Raw genomic sequence first — 16,516 nt, forward strand, 5'->3', positions numbered from 1 at the left:
CCAAGAGCAGGGTGGGCTGTCCCCAGGCCAGGGTGAACACGCACAGCTCCCCAGCCTATTTCCAGCCACACAGGACATCCTTTCCTCTGGCTTTGTGCAGCCTTGACATGAGGTAGATGTAAGCCCTGTAGACCTTAGATGGGCCACTGCACTGACACAGAATGTGTAGGTAAACAAGCACTTGGCACAGCATCACCCTCTGAAAAAGATGCAGCATAAGGATACCAAGGGTTATAGTCGGTTTATGATTAAACCCTGTTTAGAGCTTAAAATGCATAAAGCAGTTATCCTTAACCTGAACTTCATATTTCCCATTTCTTTTTCTGAGTATTGATACATAGTTTTTGCACTTCAGCATCCACATCATCTGTTGTTCTGGTTCAGAAGTGTCAAGGCAACTGAATAGGTTGAAAATTGACCTACATCTATTTGCATTCAAAGGGAGAAAAGAAATATCTGGATTAATAACACTTTAAAAAGCATGAAGTGAGAAGGGCAAAGAAAACCTTCCAAGGTCAGCTACCCACCTTCCAAAAGGTAACGCAAGGATAATCCAGTTACAGGTCTGCTGCAGAAACCAAATGGACTTCAGACCTTCAGGAGGTTTAAATGACCAAATAGTGCAGGAAGTGGTATGAGATGGACTGTCCAAGGTCAGAAAAACATAATTTCTGTCCCAGATGCCATCTCCAAACACTTCTGCCTACAGATGAGAAGACCATTAGTAAGATCCAAAATTTTCACCTTAGGCCATTCAGAGGTTATCAAGCTGGAACACACTGAGCTTCTCAAAAGCTAAAGTGTTTCTTATGAAGGGATAGGTAAGTGCAGGGCTAGAAGGAACCTAAGCAGTGTGACATCCCTTTCTGCTCTCCCATACCCATCATTAAAACAGCTTTTTAGGGTTCAGACTTTTCCAATAAAACAGTTAAAAGCTAGTGTAGGTGGATATAACATTATGGTAATTTTTACTAAGTAAGGAACTCTGATTTTTCCTTTATCCATGCCCTCTTAAGTGCTCAACACTCACCTTCCAAACTTTACAGTTACAGGTTATGCAGAGATTCAACAATTAGAAATACAGAAATAAGACTGATACACTCCAAGTTATCTAGCAAAGATACTTGGATGAAAAGCACTCCTAACTTTTTACAGTTACAGCAGACACCAAGAGAGCCTTGTGCCAACAAATGAAGGGTGAGGAAATGTAGCAAAACAAGAGTTGCTACGCATCTACTGCACAGTTAAAGCCTGTTTAGGTCAGTGGCACTGCTGGTGGATCACATTGTACCACCACACTAGTGGGACCAATACGTGCCAAAAACTGTTGCCAAGATGCAAAATTAGTTTTAGCAGACTCAAGCACAGCTGCTCACAGAGGTTACAGCTTCATGGCCCAAAAGTCACAGCTGCTTTAGCTGAGTGCTTTGAGAGCCTAGAATCAAGCAGCAGCTGTAAGGACACTGAAGAGCAGCAGGAGGATGTAGCATAGCCAGGTCACCAGGGCCAGCCCTCAAAGAAATAAGCACAAGACCATGGATGTGAAATCAGAATTTCAGTCCTTCACATTAGGAATAGGAGGGGGTAAATCAGTATCTGAACCTTTGGAACGGGCAGGGCTGAAGAGGTGTTTTCTTTTAAACCACCCCACAAGGAAAGCACCAAGTACATCTTGATGTGGATGAACAAAGTTCATCTCATGCCAACCCTAGTCAGGACTACTTAAGATAAAGAAATAAAATGGTCAAGCAATGGCAAGGGCAGCTTCTTGCTCTTCTCTGTGATGGTGCTACCCATGTGTGACCTTCTCAAGCAGCAAGAGCATTAGCCCTGTTTCAGTAATGAAACAAACCCTGTCAGGGTTTGGGCTTTTGTTCTGAAGGTACATTTTGTGCAGGGGAGGATTCCGTTGACTCGAACCCATACAGTAATCTGAGGTTGGTTCTGTAAGTTAAGGAGACAGAAACCCAAAGCCTGGAAATCTGCTATGTTCCCACAAATTCACTAAGTTGCATTAGCACTGATGCTGTTTTTGCAAGAGCACACTCTCTTGTGAAGAGCAACGATGTTCTGGGGAACTCTGTCACACTCTGTCAAAGCAGAGGACAATATTAAATAGCATGGGTTATCTGCTGCTTACTTTCCACAGACCTGTAACCCTATTTTGTCTAATCCCAGCAGTTGTTCACTGTACTCTGAACTCTCCTTGGAGTCAAAAGTCACCGGCTGCAAAAATAAATTCTCCTGCTTCACTTGACATTTTCTGTTCAGTTCTCCAAATTTCTTGCCCTCTGCAATCTCCAGCTTGCCGTCAGGCATCTGGCCAGTAGATCCCTCTCTGATTTCAGCTCTGCAATGCAGAATTGAGTGCCAATGGTGTTGAGCCAGCAGTTCCCACACTTATGCGCACACAGGAGAGGCTTTGCCTAATGCAAGGTACACAGGACTCTAGAGTACCTTTCTAGACACTCTCAGTGCATCAATTTGAAGGAAGGAATGAGATTGTTATCCTATGCAAACAACTTTTTACTTTGAATCAGCCATTAAGTGCTTTTACACTTGATAAAGGCATTAGAACAGTCAAAGTAAGCCAATATATCCATCAATTTGATGGCTAAATCATTATCTTTAGTTCATTTTTTTTTTTTTAAGATTTCTTTGATATATAATGGACCCATCTTGCAATTTTTTCAGGAAAGGCTTGTTATCAACACAGGGGTTCACAGTTAGATCACTTAGTGCTATGTATTCTTTCTAGGCAAAAAAAATGCTTAACATGATGCTTTTTCCTTCTCTTTTTTCTTTTCATTTGAAATAGACTAACATCCTTCACAGAACCATCTTCTTTATGCTGCACACAAAGCACTCAAATGTCATGAGCAATGATGAATTCAGGGGTTTGCTAGTCAGAAGGAACTATGAACACATTGTTTTCTTCTGCCTTCTTCACTGGGAGTTCATACTGCAGGGAAGAACAAAAAAAGGTAAGAGAAAACATCGCAAAAACTTGCGCAAACATTGCAACTGTACAAGATAAGAAACTGCAAAGATCCTGGAAGCACTTTTAGACTCAGCTCTTAATTCTCAAGCACCTGCCCTGGAACAAGTGCTGCAGGATGAGCAGTTCCCATGACACAAGTGCTCTTTTCTCAGCCCTGCTTCTCTTTAAGGTGTCCTTATTCAGGAGCACCTGTGTCCCTCCACAATGCAATGCCCACAATGGAAACTTTTCTCTTTGGAAAGGCTCAGGATTCCAGCTTTAACTGCTAAAATATACAACCCCATGGTTTTCAGCATCTTCTCTAAAATCCCAGGCCCAGTGCACTGTGGTGACCACCGGCACAGTTGTTCCTTCAACACAGGGAGCTTTCTCAGCCCTGTGAAGTGCAGACACATGGCATCCCAGACATGACAGTAATCCATCTTACTGCAGAAATACTAAACTCTCAAAGCCATCAGATCTGCACATAAACCTGGAACAGCAGCAGTAGCAAAATTACATGTCCATGTGATGGGGTGAACCAGATGGAAACTAAGCATTGTATCAAAGTTAGCAAAGTATTCATCTTAATTTACAAATTAAAACAAGAGCATAAAATAGTGATTATGCTCTGGAGAGTTTAAGAACTTTGACAGAATATTTAACCAGGATGAAAGTTAAATAAAAAAGATTGTTTTTTTAAAAATCAAGCTTGAATACATCAAGGTTAGTAGCTACCAGACCTAAAGAGCAGATAAGAGAAAGCATGCAAGATGTCATTAGACTGCAAAGCTCTTAGGCACAGATTGTCATGGATGCACAACTCCAAGGGCAAATGCATTGAAGGTCACCAACTCCACAGAAACTGCCCCAGACTGTGAGCCCAGGAGAAACATCACTACCTGATCGTCCTTGTCCTTATCTTCTCCCTTAGGCAGGTACTCTTTGACCTCTTCCCCTTATCAAACTTTTCTTTCTCGATGTTTTCTATGCATCAGGACCAGAGGTCCAGCAAAGAACAAGCCCCACAAATCAGCTAACTAAAGGCTTCCCCTCCCAGGACTTCAGTGTCATTTTCTCACTTCCAACACCAATCAGTCAGGCCAGAGATCAGTCCTCCACCCATAGGGAGCTGCTTTTATATCACACATACCATTGTATTATGGGCAGAGTCGGCAAAGCTCTTTGCTGTTTCACCCAGGGCTGAGTCAACAGATTCAATTCTGAAAGGAAAGTAAGCTTAGCTGGTTTTTCATGAAGCATTAATACTTACTGGTGAAGCTTGAACAGACGTATTTGCCATCAAACATAAACCTGAGAAAGGCAGGTTTTTGCCCAGCATTTACACAAACAGTGTCTTTCATACATTAAATGATCACCTCCTTCCACCTCCTCTGACCCCTAGATGCAGTCATGCCGAGAGGGTGCGTTGCATCTTGCACCAGATCCTGGCACAGCTCTCCTGAGCTAGGTTCCTCTCCTGCACAATTTCCCATACAGAGTTCCCTCATTACACTCTCATTCCAACTGAAAAGCCTCACGAGGCTGCAAAAGCTCAATCAATGGACAAGTAGAGATGTCATACTGGGTTTAGAATCCTTTCTCATGTATTAGCAGGAGTGCCACCAGCCTAACCAGTGCCCTCTATAACCATCAGAGGACTAGTAAGCATGCAGGACAGCTGGCAGAGACATACCTTTGCTTTTGCTGGTTGCAGAAAGTATTCAGTTTGAGCAGCTGTGCATTCCAGAAATCCTAAAAAGACCCCCAAAGAATACCCCTGTTACTTGGGAAGGGGCAACTTTTTGGACTGGAACACAAGAAGTGGTACGCACCAGTGCATCCTTTTCCATGTTTGCCAGAATTTGAGTTTCCTTCTCAAGGCTGGCAAGCTCTTCAACAACAATTTTCTGGAAGATCTCAAATTTATTCAGCCTAGTGATGGAGAGCAGAAACAATTTTGCCACATTAACGTACAGTCACACAAAATGGACAACAACCCCTTCAGGACCAAACCTACCTTTAGACAGGATCAAATGTCCCTGCTGAACTACACAGGGCAGATTTGTTCTCAGATATGTCACAGAGCATGTGAATAGCTGTACCAAAGTCACACTGCAGATAAATATGGCTCAATAGCCTGTCCCAAATAGCAGCCAGTAACAGAGGACCGGGACAGAGCATACAAATTAATTCCCAGTGCAATACTTGCAGTGCATTCTCTCCCAGCCTCCAGGAAGCTTAGCAGAGATTTCCCAAGCTGGAGACCTCTTTAGGTCCCTTCCAACCCAAATAATTCTATGACTATCTTGACGCAAATAACCTCTATGGATTTTCCTGCCACGGGTTTGATATATACAAACAGTGCTGCCACAGGATGCCAGCAATTTCTAAACCTTAACCATCAACACCCTTATTGACTTGGGTTTGCCACCATTCCCAGCAGCAGTGAGGTAGAAAAAGTTCGGCACAGCCCTGCCTCCACTATCCCGTGACCCTAGCTAGATCCAGGTTACTTAGCAACCAAACATTGCAGCATCTCACTACCATCTACTCTTATCTTCCACCACAAAACATGCCATTTTTTACTTTTAGAATTCAAACTTCTCCTTGTACCTTAATGACAGCAAATTCTGCTCATAGAGGTCCTATTGATAGCAGGGATTTTTCACTTTAAAGGCTATTATTTCATACTACATTTGATCTAAATCCTAAAAAGTGAATGTGTAATAGTTCGAGGCCTGATAGACTTACAAGTACAGTATAAGATTTAAGTATCTTCACTTTTAAAAATATATAAATAACAGAATTGATTTTTTTTATCTAGCTCCTATCTGAGAAACTCAGGATCTGAGAGATCCCTTTTCTTCTCCTCCACTTCATTAAGCAAATTATAGCCTAGCTTCTTTCTTAAAAGATTTAGAAATAGAAGCTACTAAGTGTAGCAAGAAAGTTTTTACACAGATTCATGAACATTGATGACAACCAGAAGACATTCAAGGAGAGCTTCATCAACTGCTTGTAACTCAAGCTCGCTTTGCATGAATTAACCCATCCTCTCCCCCTACAGGAAAATCAGGATCAATCACTGGAGTTATACTTCTGAAACTCTTCTTGCATAAAAGAAAGAAAAAAGAAAAAGACAAACTATTTTGCCTTACAACCCATAAGTGCAATAGTTGACTGGCAGGTTGGCTTATCCTATAAATCAAAATTGACACAAAACTGAAGCTGTTTTCAGCCAGTACCAGACAGCTTACCTGCACTTGTGTATCTGGTTCAGCAGGGCAGACAAGTTCTTCTCAGACGATCTTAGGGCATCCTGTGTGTTGATCTCCATCCTTTTGTACCGGGACTAGCCACGGGATGCACAGTTAGGGATAGGCAATGGCCCAAGCCAAAACCTAGAAGTCTAGCTTGCAAAACCTTTCCCTGGAAAGCAAATCCCTCTGCAGGTTGCCATTCATCTTAGCAGAAACCATCTTAAATTAAATTTAAACTGCAGTAAGATGGCACACATAGGTGCTCCAAATACAAACTGATTGAATTCAGTCACAGTAGTTACACCAACAAGACTCTACATAACCCACGAGACTTCAGGGCAGCATAGTGTTAGGTAAAACCCAGTTAAAACTTCCTTTATGCCTTCCCTGTCACACTTCTCAGAATATACAGTTTTTGCAGAATACTTCTAAGAGCTCCAGACTAACAGACACTGCCACCAAAACCCTACTCCTGAACACAAAATAAAGACAGGATATTTGCACCAACTCTCCCTGAGATAAAAAGTTAATTTCACATAACCTGATAAATTGCCACACACGTTAAAAGAGCTCACATTACCCAGAACAATTTCTTCAGTTGGCCAATAAAGCTTTCAAAGGCAGAAATCACTCCGGAATCACTCAAGTCTTCATGTAGCATCTTGGAAAATAACACACCATCTAGGCTATCATCCATTTCCTGACCTAGGAGGAAGCACATGCCCAGTGAGCATCATATCGAGGACTTATTGGAATATAAACCTTTCTGCTACTGAAGGACTTGTCATTTGTGTCAGCAGTAACTTTTGTTATAGAGCTGGAATTTGGGTCTTGCTCTTCTAGAGCTCACAAGCAGGAGGGAAACTGGCTCAAAAATCCCCTGAGAGATACTTGTTATAGAGCAGCAGGGAAGAATAGGCACAATAGAGCAACACAAAGAGCAACATATTTACAGATAGTGAGGCAAATCCACAGAATAAAGGCGAAAAATAGTCAGGCCACCACTCTTTTCTGTCTTCCACTTATCCATTGCAGTGAAAGCCTGATGCCCTTGTGCTCAGAGTTAGCACTATTTTGCAGTTACTTTGTCCATTATCTGCATGCTTTTTTTTCAGCTCCCGTGTTTGATGGTTTTGCAATAGCTCTGGCAAATCCCTATTCAGATAGACTAGAAAGTGTGGACGTCATGGAGCAGCTGACCAAGTGGAACCCAAATTTCCTTGTTCACACTCAGTATCCACTGTCTTTGGCAGTGTTGCAATACACACCTTCTGTTAGTTTTGACTTTAGGATTTTGGAAAAGTTGGACTCTCTACAGATATATCTCTTCAAGCTTCCACGTGACCATGACTTCTACCAGAAGAAAAGCTGAAAGCACTTCATCTTAGTTGCCAACCAGACTTTACCTTTTTGGATCTCTGCTTCCTCTTCTACCGAATCAGAAATTTTCTTTGGTGTATGGTTAGTCTCAGAGGGCAAGTGATTTTTCTCCAAACTGGAAAATTTAGGCTTTTTAATGACAGTGCTACTTAATATATCTAGAAAGAGAATAGAAGATGTTTCAGAAGAAATCTGTTCTTTTACACGAGGTACATGACAATGCCTGCTCAAGCAGAAACCACCACTGGAATTACCAATGCTTCAGAAAAGGAGGGAGCTCATTTTACAATCTGGCATCATACAGTAATAAGACTTCCCTTGCAAGCATCTTCCCTCTCAAAAGCAGGGAACTGGCCTGCCTAGTGTTATACAGGTATTTGGAAAGCTTCCATGTCTCCGTCTTAAAGATAACTTCCTTTCTTGGCTGCTACTCTAACCATCAAAAACCTCAGTCTGGCTTCTTCCCATTTACTCTTCCAACCCAAGCTCTCAATCTGTTTATGAATAAAATTTTTAAAAAGAAAATTGAATCAATGCAAATAATTCAAATCAAAGCTGCAGCCTCCATTTCAAGGAAAAATTCCTAAAAACCAAAGAAACAAACAAGACACCCATCCTTTTGTCGTGTGCATTTTTTTTTAACTCAGCAAGTTGACTGTTTGATAAACCATCTCCCTGGATTCTCCATACGGCAAAACAGAAGGTGGTGGGGTCCAGGACAAGGGAGACAGTCAGACAAAGAAGCACCCTGCAGTAGATTTAGGGTTCACAGAGAGAGTTCAAATGCAGTCAGAGACCACACTTGAAACTTCTAATCATAACCCTGCTTGTGCCTTTGCACAGCAACAACTCCCCTCCAGTTGTAAGGCTGTACAGCAAACAGTGATAAAATGAAGTCCTCAGAACTTATCTTCCCCCAAAATTAGGCAAATGTGTTGGTGCAGTGAAAGTATATTCTGAAAATGCTGGACAGGTAAGAGATATACTGGGAACACAAACAGAGCCAGCTCACAAGAAAAGGGATGATTTTGACCAAGGCCAAAGCTTCAGTGACTCACTTCATGGTCACAACAGTCACTCAGTCTCTCAGAACTACATCAGCACTGAGAATTATTAGGATGGAAACAACCCACTGCTGTTCTACTTTCTTGAAGTTCAGTTGTTTCCAACCACAAAGAGACTGTAGTGCACTTTTGAATTAGTTTATCAAAGTTCATTTTCATGGAAAAAAACCCAGATCCTGAAGTGTCACTTACCCAAAAAAAAAAAAGCTACAGCAGTATTAACCATTAACCAAGTCACCATTCAACAAATGCTTATAGCAATGGTTTATATCTATGTTCTTAGGTATAAAGAAAATCAGCAGCTTGAAGGGGTGCTTGTTTTGTTTAAACTGAAGTTGCTATCCCCTTTCAAATCATTAAAAATTATCTTTTCTGTGTCAATTGGGTCATTAGTTTGTAAATCCCCACCTACGCTACAAGTCCCCCTGTAACCAAAGACAGGTTTTAAGAGGTAGCAACGAATTCAGGAATGTACATAGAAGCATCTTATCACAGTCTGTCATGATATACAAAACAGAGAAACCAAATTTAGCAAAAAAGAAGTATCTCAAAAAAGTCAGTGATAATTTATCTTTGAAATAAAATAACAGCTTTGGCACCACCTCCTTCCGCTTTTAACCAACTTCCATGTTATCAAGAGTAACAAACCTGAGTCCTTCCGCTTGATACTTTCTTCTTCTCTTGATAATTTGCCTGGTGTACCATGAAACTTCTAAGGAGAGGAAGGAAACAAAATTAGAAGGTACCCACCCTGCAGTGCAAACAAGCTGCTAGGAATTTGTCTAGTTACAGGAAGCAAAGTGACAGGATACATTGGTTGCAGGCAGAGGTAGCCTGACAGCAGACTGGAAGGAGGCTAAGCACTGCATACTGCACCTGTGTGGCCTTCTCCACATCACTAGAAGGGCTCCTGGCAGACAGACCAAGTAGTATTGGACTCCCTCCAGGCTCCTCTGAGAGCGTTTCATCTGTGTGAGAGATTAGTGAGTGACACAGGCATTTGAGTTAGAATCCTGTATTGACTGAAAATCTCAATTTAATGACACAGAAAATAAAACCCAAGCCCTCTACCCTCTCGTTTATCTCATCACGCAGGAAGAGGTGGTGGCTCAGACTCAGTCCAAAGGCTGTTTTCTTGGTGGTTATCAGTTAAGTTCATTCCTTCACCTGTCAGTAGCACTGGCATATCTTCTCCTTGTACAAGAGATTATTTACACAGACAATGTCTACCCCTCATAGCCCTTACACAGAAATATCACAAGGTGAATGTTTATGGAAAAAAAGGTGAAGGAAAGTGGCAAAATCAAAAAGAAAAACCCACCACCAAAAACTCATCCAAAAACTACAGACCCACACATCAAAACTCTCCTAATGCATTGAAGAAGATTAAAATAAAAATACCAGCAAGATCCATTGTGGGTAAATCCTGTCCCTTGGAGCTAAATGTGTTTTTTTTCATTAGCGTCTCCTTTTGAGCTCTTTGCCTTGATGCCCCTTCCTAAAACAGAACAAAGTCTGAGTATTATTTAAGCATTACTACAGAAGTAGAGGTTTGGGTGCTGTTTTGGAGGGAGGGTTTTGATGATTGGTTTGTTTTTTAAATACACCAAGAGTAGATACAGACTTAAAATATGCTTAACATACTGATGGCTCTACCCAACACTGAAGGACACCTGTGCCCTGAAATTCAATGCATGCACCAAGTCTCCCTTTAGGCATTAGAGATGTACATTTGATGATGTTTTACATAAGCAAAATAGAAGCATTACAGTCAAGAAAATTTTTCCAGGGGAAAAGAAAAGCTTTTAATGTAACTACTAGTTCTGGAAACCTTTTTTCCCCCAGACTTTCTGTATTTCAAATATATGTATATACACAAACATATACATACATATATATACACACATACATATTTGATATGCATTTAACAATTGTTTCTATGAAGTTTACCATGTTTTTCCAAGATCTCTTCTATTAGACCAATAGAGTTTCAACAGTACTTAGCAGATAAATCTGTCCATCAGAACATTTGAGAATTAAAATAACACCAGTTTATTTAATTCTCACTCATTAGGACACATTTTACATCCATAATGTTTTTAAATCTGAGGCACCAACACATGACACCTTCTTACCTTCTTTGACTCATAGTCACTGCCACTACTTGCAGAAGACACTGGAAGCACTGCAAGGAGAAGATATTCCCTGGTTACTGGCAATGTAAAGTGTGTATTTCACCCAGTTAACTGAGTTAGCCACAACAAAAACCCTTTCAGTTTGGTTTTCTAGGCATTTACAAGACAAAACTTCACAACACTTCGGTGTTTTTTTGAAACTTAATGTTTCTCTAACAAAGCCAGATGCAACGGTGCAAACATACACCGCTCACTGCATCCAGAGCAGCCAAAAAAGTAAAAAACAGAAGACAGGCTCAGCATCTTCTCTGGCAGTCCCCAAGCCCCAGGCAAGACTTGTGGGCTGACCCTGGAGTGAGAACAGCTCCCCTGGAAATCTGGTATAAAGCATAATTTCAAGCTCAACTTTCTTTTGCTTTTTCATCCCTACAGAGTCTAACAGCAGCCTGAGCAAGCATAATCTCTCCGTGAATGGGACAGAAACATTCCATCTCATTAAGGACAATTTGGTTTCCATTTGGTGGTCACAGAAGCAGACAGCCCTGGAGCATGGCTGCAGGGGAGGTTTGGTGTTGGTCAGGCCTGAGCAGAGAACACTATCAGAGATAAACACACCTGACACTCGGAACACAGCTGGCTTACTACTGTATAAAAAGGGGAGCAGAATGCCCTGGTCTGCAAATTGTGAGGTTTTTCAAGGTTTACTTGCCAAGTCAATGATGTTTCTAGGGAGATGGGGGCGGGGAAAGTTGCAGGGGGGAGGTGTAGTATCTTCAGAGAGATCTTCCTCCTAGATGCAGTCAAGTGGACCAACACAGCCATCAGCTCAGGGCCCAGAGGCTCTTCAGCATCATCACACAGAGGGCTATGCCCACACAGATGTTTAGGTGTCAAATTTCTACCTGGACTTTTGAACCCCACTTTGGGAAGGGGGACAGGAGCCCAGTACAAGCACAAGAGTGTGCAATGTGTCATGGGGCACCCTCTTGCTGCTGGCCTTAAGCCTGCTCTCTCCCACTCAGGAGAGCCAGGATTTGGCCAAACTCTCCTTTCCCAAACCATCATCAGCATTGGCTTTTCTGCAGTGCAGTACATCATGCATAGCCAAGTGTCAATAGGGGACTAAGCTTACCTTTTAATTTACTTCTCACCCTCGGTCTTTTTCGGGTATAGTCAACAGATTTTGGCACCAACTGTATCTGAGAGTCAAGGATCCAGCTTTTCTCACTCTGACCAGTGCTTGCATTCTCATTGTTGCTTTCAGAGAAAAGATGTTTCCTGTAACTGGACTAAAGACACAATTAAGTCCTGCTCAATCAGCTCACTCAGAAGCCCCCTCAAGCCATTCACTTCAGCTACTACCAAGTTTTCCCATTTCTACCTCCTTATGGTGCAACATGCAAAGCTGTGAAATCTGCCAAAACAGCCACAGCCAGCTGCTGAAACAGCCAAATAAAAACACTGACAGGCAGATGCTTGCCTTTTGCCAGCATGAGGTTTTTACAGTATCCCCCTTTCTAGTCTCTCCCTCTCTCCTGTGCCTAAAATGAGAGCACTCTTGCAAGGTGGAAAGCCTCAGTACGTCTGAGCTGCTTCCAACAGTACACTGGGGGGGAAAAGCTAACACAGACAATTCACTGGCTGGTCTGACAGCGATGGTGCATCCTGAGCACTGCTTTCAAAATGACAGAGTATTTAGAGGCTACCAGGCTCACATTTCTCCACCTCTGCACTGGGTAGGCCTTAAACTTCAGCTTCTTTATATGTGCAGCAGATTTGTACAGATAGAAATACACAACAATCAAATACACAGCAATCAAAGGCTCTAGGGATGAAAAAGCATAGACAACCTACCTGCCTTCTCTCAAGAGTGCTTGATTCCTTGTTCTTGCTTCTTGTTTCATAAGTCCTGCCAAGTAACACAAAGACCCAAATTAGAGCAGCAAACAGCAATTACACACCACAGAACTGTGGAATGGGCACAGCCAAAGAGAAGTGGCAGGAAGCTCCTTAAGAGATCAGCAGAAGAATCAAACTGTTAAAGTGCAATCATTAGACAAATTTTTCTTTGCTTGGATTTTGAAAGTAGCAATTCAGGGATGTCTAGAAATCAACACTTTTTAAAATGAAAATTAACCTGCATACTTAAAGGTGGAAAGTCCCTGGAAGCTTGCTATGACTGGAAGGAAGCCAAATCAGGGCAGGGAGTTTAAGCATTTTACAAAAAATAAATCAGTAATTTTGACACATGGTCAGGAAAGGATGATGTTTAAGAGTTAGTCTTCTTATTGGCAAAGTTGACAGGAGCCACTATTCTCTCCAGTAACCTTTATATTCTCAGGTACTATTTAAATATTGTTATCAATAACATCCACAGATAGTGTGGTAGCTAAGCAAGAAACTATTGCATTAGAAAAATCACACAGCCTTTTGGATCCTAACTTAAGAGAGCTTAACCAAAGCTATGAACTCTTATTCACACAGCAAAAGGTTCATAAACACTGCATGTATAATCCTATACCTCCGATTTTGTGAAGAAATTTTCTGGGCAAGAATCTTTCCTTTGGCTGCAGCAACCTGAAAGCAAAGCAGAGAGTTGTCCTAGAGTCCAGTTACTGCATAAAATACGCTTCAAAATTAAAACGTGTCACAACTCAGAAGGGAAATGGATTACAAGTCCTGCTCAAAAATTTCACTTTTTAATGGAATGGGATTTGTTGATTGAAACAGTGTCATACGTTATGATAGACAAACATTCGAGTCTTAAAAAGAGTTCCTTTCTCTATTCCTTGGTTTATGGATAATGCTCATTTTAAGCACCAACGTCACAAGACACGTCATTTGACTCAATAGCAGTGCTGGCAGCAGCGCTGTTAGCACGGTGCAGGGCCCCTGGACAGCCCTGGGACAGGCTGCTGGGACCGGGGCAGGGTGCCATGGAGCAGGGATTTATGCTGACACCCAGTGGCAGTTGCAAGGATCGGGCCATGTCCAGTTCATAAGAGAAATTTGGGGTGTTCCATTCAGCACCCATTGCCTCACAATTAGCAGGCGGCAGTGACAGCCCCCACATCAGGGAAGAAGTTGAAAGCAAGATGGTTTGCCCAGCACAGCCACCTTGATGGAGGCCCTCAGAAGCAAGTTCACAGCTTCCTGGGAAAGCCCACACTGGGCAAAGTTTCAAAGCAGGCAAAGTAATTAATTTTTATTCCTTTTTTTTTTTTAAAGAGCCTGGAAATTTAAGTCAAGCAGAATTTCCAGCAAAAGTTTTGTGAGGACTGGGTTTTAACCAGGGAGTCCCAGCTTGCAAAGCACAGCTCGAAGTGGATTTCAGTCTCCTCTGTTTAGCCTAGGAGGACAAAGTGGATGCTCAGCAATCTGCTTTTGATATTAAGTAAAACACAGAGGTCGGCCTTCAGCCACAGAGATCTCCCATGGCCTCGCTGAAGCAAAAGCTCAAATGTCTGTTGCTGTTATCATGTGTTACCCACCACAAAATTCAAGTAGTGACAAGCATTCTTACCACTCAAAAAAAAATTATGTTTCCACTATACAGAGAAAACAAACAAACAAAAAAAATCTCAGATTCCCAGTTGTCTGTCCTGCTGTAACAGTGTCCATCCTTACAGCATTTCTGCAGCAAATTACATCCCCTGCTTCAAGTTACTACTCCGTTAGGTGCTGAGCTTCTGTCTCAACTTTACCTTTTCATGACTTGAGGAGTCTGAGTTTTCAAAGTCATAGGGTTCCTTCCTGCAAGACAACATATACTTGGCAGTGACGTACAACAGCGAAGAATCACCCTATCGAAGTTCATTAAGACTATGGTGGTGATAATGTTTCCTTCTGACACCCCTCTCCTCAGATACATTATGCTTAAAAATAATGTTTTCTGGGCTTCTAAAGAAATAATTTCTCCTCTTCTACTTAGTCTTATTGCTGCATATCTTGATTCTCACTCTATTAATTGTAACTGTTTAAAGAAATATTCAAAACATAAAAATTAACCTCTCCCTGTTTATGTGGAGGACATTTTGTCTCACATTGCCCATAATAGTACACGGTAGGAAGAAGCAATGAGTGGAAATAAAATATCAGAAGCATTTTAACAAACATTAAATACTGGAATTTTCAAAAGGAAATGAAAAGGAATTTTTGTCTAATCACTTCTCTGTGTACACCTAGATTTTGTTGCCATGTCTTCCAACAGTTAAACTTAACTGTACCTTTATGGGTTTTTCCAAATCGTAACTATTTTTTTAAAAAATCCTACAACAATCACTCAACATACAGTACACCTCCTCTTCATTACTAAAAGAACGGGAGGACTAAAGAACTGAGGTCCTCGACAAAGCCTCCGAGGGAAGGAAACGCTCATTTCCAGACGAAACACTAGAGGGAGCATGATGACCAAACTAAGAAGTACTTCACCTCTAACTTCCACGCTGCTGCTCCTGTTTTAAAACCGGTATTTGCTGCATCATTTTGTCTTAAAGCACACAATTTCTAGTCCTGATGTAACCCTGCATCAATTTTCCTTATTTTTATCTACTATCAGCCAAAAAACTCATCTAAGCACTCGGGTTTTTGGGAGGTTTTTTTGAGTTAAGAGACAGTAGGCTGAAGCAGAATGCCCCAGAACAGCAGCAGAGACCCTTACACACAGTTCGTTTGCCCTCCTGCCCAGCAGCAGGCATTAACTTGCACACAACACTTAGCAGAGCACAGGAGGAGGGTGCAACAAGGCAGACTTCATACGGCCCCCAAACCCTCAAGTGCTTCTTCCTGTAGTGCCCCCAGATTTAAATGTAAACAGACAGATGTGTGGGTGCAAAGGAAGGGGACAAATTGAGGAAGAGGCCATCCTGAAACCCTAGGATGCATGATGCCAAGGAACGGGGACAACGGGGACAGTATTTGGGAAAGCTTAGGCATTTGTGAAAGAAGCTGTCGCTCAGAACGCAGCTCACTGGAGGATTATGGTTGGGCAAGGAAAAAAGAAAAGCCAACAACCCATGACATAGTATCACAGGGGTAGAAGGCATTTTTGGCATTTAGGGTTAGCTTCTGAAGTCTTTATCACTTTGAAGACCCAAAGAGTCCTACAGAGACAAGTTATGACCCTCTGTAGCCTCATACTTGTTTTACTGCCTGTTCTAGGTACAGACAGGTCACCCCATGAGATCACCCTCTCTCCCTGAGTGCTAGGAAAGGTCTAAAATCACTTGGTACACCAGTTCCTGCATGAGTGCAGGGCTTGCATGTCATACCTGCCTTCAGCCTTCTTCCTGGCCAAGCTTGTTCTCGTGTTTCTCTTTTTGCTGCTAACATCCTTTGGAAAAGGAGAGAGCTGCAGGATCTAAAATGACAAAACCCAAAGTCATGTTCTGATGCTAGAGCCTGCCAAAAGCAGAGAAAAGGTGTGCCAGAAAACTTCCTTCCTCCCACTACAACAATTATCCAGGTGCAACTGCTGCCTGCAATTCTTTCCTACCAGAAAGTATGGGACTCCCAGAGCTGAAATTGAGGGGTCCAAGAAGGCAGGGGTGGAAAGAGTATTTCAAAAGTTTTGAATTCACTGTAGAGTGGACAAGTGCTACAAAACAATTGAACTGGAAGTAAAAAAAATATTTTATTTGTAAAAATCTAAAACTAGCACCTGGAAATGTGAACCCAAAAAGAAGCCTAAAATGT

At 41.9% G+C, this 16,516-nt stretch overlaps 1 protein-coding gene across 1 annotated transcript in view; it reads right to left on the reverse strand.

Annotated features, from left to right (window-relative positions):
• Nucleotides 1–16,516, reverse strand: part of SYCP2L (synaptonemal complex protein 2 like) — a 30,519-nt gene continuing 14,003 nt past the window's right edge. Inside the window, exons 19-34 of the mRNA XM_039569446.1 lie at nt 16,093–16,181; nt 14,527–14,575; nt 13,344–13,399; nt 12,677–12,731; nt 11,955–12,111; nt 10,823–10,872; nt 10,089–10,185; nt 9,564–9,655; nt 9,336–9,399; nt 7,650–7,781; nt 6,824–6,948; nt 6,241–6,335; nt 4,816–4,915; nt 4,677–4,735; nt 4,134–4,203; nt 1–2,962 (exon numbers count right to left, since the gene is read on the reverse strand). Of these exons, the coding sequence (XP_039425380.1) occupies nt 2,903–2,962; nt 4,134–4,203; nt 4,677–4,735; nt 4,816–4,915; nt 6,241–6,335; nt 6,824–6,948; nt 7,650–7,781; nt 9,336–9,399; nt 9,564–9,655; nt 10,089–10,185; nt 10,823–10,872; nt 11,955–12,111; nt 12,677–12,731; nt 13,344–13,399; nt 14,527–14,575; nt 16,093–16,181 (1,350 nt within the window). The 3' untranslated portion in view covers nt 1–2,902. The remainder of the gene's footprint in view (nt 2,963–4,133; nt 4,204–4,676; nt 4,736–4,815; nt 4,916–6,240; nt 6,336–6,823; nt 6,949–7,649; nt 7,782–9,335; nt 9,400–9,563; nt 9,656–10,088; nt 10,186–10,822; nt 10,873–11,954; nt 12,112–12,676; nt 12,732–13,343; nt 13,400–14,526; nt 14,576–16,092; nt 16,182–16,516) is intronic.

Source organism: Corvus cornix, chromosome 2, assembly GCF_000738735.6.
Source record: "Corvus cornix cornix isolate S_Up_H32 chromosome 2, ASM73873v5, whole genome shotgun sequence".
Classification (NCBI taxonomy): Eukaryota; Metazoa; Chordata; class Aves; order Passeriformes; family Corvidae; genus Corvus; species Corvus cornix.